The sequence below is a fragment of the Callorhinus ursinus genome, unplaced genomic scaffold (genome assembly GCF_003265705.2).
Source record: "Callorhinus ursinus isolate GAN/ISIS: 27379988/994484 unplaced genomic scaffold, GSC_fseal_2.0 scaffold12, whole genome shotgun sequence".
Classification (NCBI taxonomy): Eukaryota; Metazoa; Chordata; class Mammalia; order Carnivora; family Otariidae; genus Callorhinus; species Callorhinus ursinus.
The window spans coordinates 1,853,891-1,860,817 of NW_027397074.1; the positions used below are offsets into that span (position 1 = coordinate 1,853,891).

The window sequence follows — 6,927 nt, forward strand, 5'->3', positions numbered from 1 at the left end:
TATCAATGCAGGTTCCTTATTGAGTAATGCCTAAGACATGAGAGGAACTAGTCATTCTGAGTTCTTTGAACGGCGAATATTCCCAGTTTAGATAGCAGGTTTGAAGTCTTCTCACAGAAAATTTTCCAACATTATAAGTGTACCCAACACAAATGAACCTATCTTAGTGACTCAAACTCTTTACAAACATCTGCTGTACTATGCCTCACAAGAGGATGTGATCTGCAAAAGTCAACCCCGGCTGCAATCAATATTAAATGTGACCATTTTCTCATTTTATCTGGAGTATGAAGTTCAGAGGTCACACCATACCTATGTATCTCCTCAGAGCCATCCTTAAGTGTACAAAGCAGAGCTGCTCGGGAATCCAAGGAAGCAGAGCTGCAATTTGTCTTGTCCTCCCCTTCCCTCTGCAGAACTTTTTGGCTTTCTCCTTCCACTAGATCTTCTCCTCCCCCATCAGCGAGTCCTACACTGTCCCCACTTGCCATTTACAGTACACTAACATCTTCTGCAACTTCTATAATTTCTTCAACCCCTTGTGTTCGTGATCTCCCAACATCCCCTCACAGTATTCCTTCTAGGGAGGCTGGGAAAAAAAATTTCAATTTCAAAACAGAGCTACGGCCCTCTAACAAAATACTCACCAAGTAAGTATTTGTTGAACTTGAATTCTATGTGTGTGCACTTCTCACTGCTCAAGGCTATCAAAAGTTTGGTCTTGAGATAATGGAGGCAGTGCTTCTGCGAGCCTACAGCACAGTAAATGGGAGCCTAGACCTAAGTCAAAAGACTGGAGGTTCCCTCTTGTTCGCATGGAATGTGAGGCAGGCCACTTAACCTTGGCCTGATGGCACCTGCATTTATCTCATTGGGCTATTGGGAGAATTAAATAAAATACATGAAAACAAAATTCAAATCCCTATAACAAAGTAAATTTTTTTGTTTAGACTTTTCTCTGTCAAACTATTTAAGGGAAGCAAGACCTCTAATACAGTAAAAGGATACCAAAAGGGTCCACAGTCACAAATTCTCCCCCACATACATTATGCCAATTAGACATTCATTTTGATAAACAGGCTTCTCTTTCAAATATCTCCTGGTAGAGCTAACCCTATTGTTCATTCATACTTTTGCATGCTGCTTTGGAGAATTTGACATAGCTTGCCTTGTACTGGAGTTAACTCTGCAACTACACCAGGGATTCTCAAAAGGGAAGAGTAAAATTCTCCAGCAGCTGTGCTTTGAAATGGCATGTCCAATATTACAAATTTTTATTGGGTGGACATGGGAAGGCTCTATTGCTTTTGTTTGCAACTTTTTGTAAATAATTATCCACCAAATCTTAGAAAGAGGAGAGGTGGAGAGAACCAGAAATAGCTAAATCTCTATGGATGGCCAAGAAGGAAATTAGGTTTTACTAAATGCCTACCTCCTATGTACAGAGCATTTGACATACTTCCTCTAATTTCATAAAAACCTCAAAACAGCTCTGTGAACAAAGTTATTCTTATGGATAAGGAAAACAGCGGTCTGACAACTGAATGTGATCATTTTCTTTTTGAAAAGAGACAAAAGGCATAGACCAACAGAGGTTAGACTCCTACTTTCAAGTGCCTATTCTTCCCTAAATCCTTAGCTTTCCATCCTCAAGGATATCACAGAAAGGATTTCTATGTGTCCTTCCCTAATCCCAAAGGACTTCTTTACAAAGCTCAAATTGTTAGGGGGGAGGGGACGAAGAGAAGGTCATGAGCAATTAATTTAGATCTCTAACATGAGGAATTGAGGTGTTTAAAATGGATTACAGTGGACGCCCCTTATCCGAGATTTCCCTCTCTGTGGTTTCAGTTACCCAAGGTCAACCCAGTCTGGAAACAGTTAATTCTCCTGCTGACCTAAAATCAGAAGGTCAACAGCAGCCAAACTAAGTCACAATGCCTAGGTCATTCACCTCACTTCACCTCACCAAATAAGGCATTTTATCAGCTCACATCATCAAGGGTGAGTACAGGACGATAAGGTATTTTGAGAAAGACCACATTCACACAACTTTTATTACAGCATATTGTTCTATTTTATTAACTATTACTGTTAATATCTAATTTATAAACTTTATCGTAAGAAAAAAAACAGCATATAGAGGGTTCAATACTATCCCCAGTTCCAGGCATCCACAGGTCTGGGAACAGATCCTCCACATGTAAGGAGGGATAAACTACTGTAGCTTAATCTAGGAAACTGAACAGCCGACCCTAACACCCTTGTTAGCAAGCTAAAACAAAAGACAATAGCGGGGGGGGGGGGAAGCAAAGAGCGAAATACTAGGAATACATTACAAATGCACATCATTATCAATAGTTAAACACCAGAAAAGTATTTACAGATGTCAAAAATTATTCTAATTTTTAAAAGGTAACTTTAATTCAAAACCAAGGTTGGGAGTCATGTTACTGCTGGTTGGAGGAAATAAATCTAAAGCACTTCGTCGGGAACTGCTGGTAAGACTCCAACACTTCCTAGCACACACAGCTCCCTAACACCCTCCTCCTGTCTTAGCCTGAGTGGCAGCCTGAGCTAAAGACTGGAGTACAGCCTTGCTGTCAGTGCTCCTTTTAAAAAGCGATTCTTGCTGAAGACTCCTGAAGAACGAACTCTAAGTAGTGGAGAATGCACGGCCGCGAGTGAAATCCCCCAGACGCCGTGCAACGCTTAGGGAAGCTACAAAAACCGGGCCCCCGCTGCCGATTTCTCCTGGATTCTTTTTTGTTTTGTTTGTTTTAATCGGCCTGGGGCAGCAGCATAGGTTGGAAGGCGGAGACTGGAAACGCCTGCCAAGCTTGGGCTCTCGGTCAAAGAGGCTGCGCCTCCCGGTTCAAGCCAAGTCCATCCCCCACCCTCTTTCGCCATTCATCGCCTTCCCCTCCCCTCCCCCCATCATGTGACCGCAGCCTGGACTCCAGGCTTGTTTTTCCCCTCGGCTCAGCAGCACCGCGCAGGCGCCTCGGAGCCCATTCATTCGAAATGCGTAACAATGAGCCCCGGGGCCCAGCGGCTCCGCGAGCTTCCCAGCTCCAGCCGAGCCCCTCTCGGCCCCCAGAGGAGGCGGCGCCTCACTGGGGTCCCCCACCCCCTGCCGGCCGCCCACCCGGGGCCAACCTCCGACCCTCCGCCCACACGCGTGGAGTTGAAGTCAAACTTTCCTGGGCAGCCCCGACGCCGCGTCGGCCCCTTCCCCCCGCCCAGGCCCGCCCCATCTCCGCACCCGGCCCGGCCACCCACCGCGCAACCCGGCCCAGAGGGCCGACCTCGCCGACTCCTCCCAGCCCCAGCCCCCGAGACCCCCCGGGCCCTGCCGCCGTGAAGCCCAGGTGAACTCGCGGAAGGCGCCGGTCCGGTGGGTTCGCCGCGGGCAGTTATCGAACGGTTAACTGCTCCCACTGTGAGAGCAGCCCTTGGCAGAAGAGGAGCGCGGACCCGAGCTCGCCCGGCCGCCCGGTCCCCTCGGGATCCTGCCCCTCCCTTCCCCACCCCCACCCCTTCCCGAACTGAAAGACAACAAACCCGCCGCGGAGTGCGGGCAGCGCCGACGCGGGCCGCCCTAGACGCGACAACACCACCAGCGGCTCGTGTACCCCCTCTCCGACTGACGCCGGTCTCTCCGGCGCGCCTTGCTGCCCCCGCCGCCGCTCTTACTCCTCAACCGAAACTTTCCTACTTACCAAACCCGTCGCCATTACCAAGTCTTTCAAGCTTCGTCTTCCCCCTCCCCTCAACCCCCCCGGGGGGTTGAGCCACCGCCCAGATCTTTCGCCCTCTTATTGGCCGACGGAACTGCCATTCGATCTTTCCCCTTTCCCATTGGGTGATACCGTGGTCCGTCTCGGGAGGCGGGCTTGTATTGACTTTTGTGTTGTGTTCACTGGAGAAGACGGTCTGTCAATCACAAGAGTGAGCGCTTCGGATTGGATTGCTGCCGAGACTCCGGGGACCCAAGCCAAACTTTGCCCCCGAAATGGATTGTGGGTTCGTAGTCTCAGCCTTGCTCTGTTCTGGGAAACTGCAGGCAAGAGGAACCGGTTGGACTACATATCCCGGAGGTACTTGCACAGCGCTGTCTTGATAGTAAACAAGAGTCATAGGGACACGTGTATCAGCTCGTTTGTTTTGGTGTCTGGGACAAAAGGGAGGGGGCGGAGGAAGGGAGTGTTTTAAAGCTTTGGCCTCTTCTCTTCCTCTGGGCCTCTCTTAGCACTCGGAGAGCCCCAGTCTCTTTCAGCACCCATTTCGGACCATAAACAGCCACAGTCGCTCTCTGCTCGAAGTTTGGCAGAAGGCCAAGGTATTGTTTTAGTGCGAGGGGAAGGAGATGACTGCACAAGCGGAAGCAGTGCAGCCTCGCGAGGGACCCAGTCACCCACAAATCACAGCCCCGGGCATTATGGGGATAATAAAGGTGATGTTGGGCTCCAGTGGGAAGAACTTGAATTCCTTTGTCCTCAGCCTTGCCTGGCCACCCCCCGGACAGCAACTTGAGAGAGTTTCTTTGCCAGCTTTGATCTGTTCACCCAAGATGTGTTGAATGCCGGCTACGTGCCAGGCACTGAGAGGCTCGGGGATGAACACTGAAATAAAAGTTCAGGGTCTGGAGAATTTACAAAGCTGTAAGGGGTGGACGATTACTATTGACTTAGAGACTGAGTCAAGTCAATGCGGTATTTTCCATATTGACCAGCTTGCTCGTTAAGGTAAATAGTATAATGTGTGACTTAAACTGAATTAGTGAATCATTATCTAAGTGTCTTTGGTGAGTTTTTGTTAACCAGTGTTCCCCTCCAGACGACTTCCCATTGAGGAAAGAGAGAAGAATGTCTTTCCACTTCGTTGCCACTAGGAGTTCCTCCTTAAGTTGCTAATACTCTGACTCACCGGAGGAGGGTGGCTCCTTTGGCTTTATAGGTACCTTCACTTTGAACATGGCTGTCCATCACAGTCCACCGAGTCTATAATTGATGTTTTTACCATTCACATTACAAAGGCATTATTAAGCTTTTTTTCCTTTGAACCTTTAACGTTTAATCATTTAAGCTATGCTTCAGATTTTATATCTTTAGATCACTATGTGTATGCTTAAAATTAAGGGGAAAACTTACCTTAGTTAGAAATCAATAGTCAAACTACTGAAAAGAGGCTTTGACCATAACTGATTATCCCTTTAACAAGCTCTCCCCTCCCCCCGGGTACATTTCTTGAGTTGTTAAATCTCCGGGAAAGCCATGTAACAAATCAAATCCCAAACAACTCTCATGGGTTAAAACAAGTTTTCCAATTCTTTTAGGGGTTTCCTGTTTGAAGCCTTGAAGTGAAATTATTTTAAAATAGTTCTCCCTACCATAGGATCAAAGATTCACTTCTCATATTCACAAATAGTAACATTGTAATTTTTTCCTAAAAATAATTGAGAGCCAACAAAATGCCTAAATTTTTCACTGATGGAAAAGGACAGGATTTGAATGTATTATCTTTCCGAGATTAGTAGAGGGATCCAAAAAAGAAAGTAGACTGTGACCCTGTTATTTTGTTTCCTTTTTTGTCTTCCTTTTTTCCCCCCTTACAGTGGAGGATTGCTGTGCTGCCTCTCCAGTGTGTCATTTTTTGACAAAAAGAAAAAATTGTGAAATTTACCTAATCATTTACATTTGAAATATTTATGTTTCATGCCCAGCAGGAAACTGAAAAGCTTTCCTTCCCCCCCAAAAATGAGCCCTCAACAGCTTGAGCCACTCCTTTCCCCTATTCATTGCGTAAACCAGGAGACCTGCTTTTAGGGTTAGAACCTTACCTCATTTTATTTATTTATTTGTTTATTTTAAAGTAGGCTCCACACCCACCTCAGGGCTTGAACTCATGACCCTGAGATCATGACCTGAGCTGAGATCAAGAGTCAGAGGCTTAACCAACTGAGCCACCAGACACCCCTGAACCTTACCTTATTTTAAAAGGTTTTGTATTTGAAAGTTCTTACTAAAAGCCTTAGTGGAGATATTCTTTACTGGTCAACACTATGATGGTAAGAATAATTTCAACTTCAGATCAAGATATCGTACATTATTATAAATAATTACCTTTTAATAGCCCTGTAAAGTTTTTCCATTCACTCATTCAAAATATTTAGTTCCCATTATTTGACCACTTTGCTACAAAGATATAAAATCTTTTCACATATTTTAATTTTTGTCTAAGTCATTGGGGAGTAAAATTCTATTTCAGTCACAACTGCTTAAATATCAGTATTGAAATCTATACACCTTTAAAGTGGACAATTAGTCCTGTCTTTTGACTTTCCTGGGAAGCTAAATTACAGTATTAGTACCTCATGTATATTTAACAGGTGTATCATCATCATTAATTCTTGGGTGACTAACAAAACCAGTCAACTCATAACCCAGAGCAAAGATCAAAGTAAAAAACTAGTAAGATCTCCTTGAAAATCTTAATGTATGCAAATTCTACTCTTTCACTAAAGCAGATATAATTAAGAACATGTCAACACATAAACTTCTGTTTTCATAAAGAAACATGAAGTGCTGATTTGTTAAAGGTAGTAAAAAAAAGATAAATCCTATCTGGGGTAAAATTAAACAATATTTCTGCCTCAATTCCGCTACATTTGGCACACCAATGACTCCTTTGCTGGACTAAACAAGATTAAGTTCAAGTACATGGCATTGCTTACATATTGAGAATATCCCTGTTCAAATTGATAAAAAGGAATTCACTCAAACCAAGTACAGATCCTCCTCAACTTACAATGGGGTTATGTCCAATAAACCCATCATAAGTTGAAAATTATCGCAAGTTGAAAATGCACTTAGCACACCTAACCTACAGGGGCGCCTGGGTGGCTCAGTTGGTTAAGTGTCTGCC

At 45.0% G+C, this 6,927-nt stretch overlaps 1 protein-coding gene across 1 annotated transcript in view; it reads right to left on the bottom strand.

Moving 5' to 3' along the window:
• Positions 1-3,917, bottom strand: part of HBP1 (HMG-box transcription factor 1) — a 30,111-nt gene extending 26,194 nt beyond the window's left edge. Inside the window, exon 1 of the mRNA XM_025872684.2 lies at positions 3,723-3,917. Within this exon, the coding sequence (XP_025728469.1) occupies positions 3,723-3,737 (15 nt within the window). The 5' untranslated portion in view covers positions 3,738-3,917. The remainder of the gene's footprint in view (positions 1-3,722) is intronic.
• Positions 3,918-6,927: the final 3,010 nt, after the last annotated feature.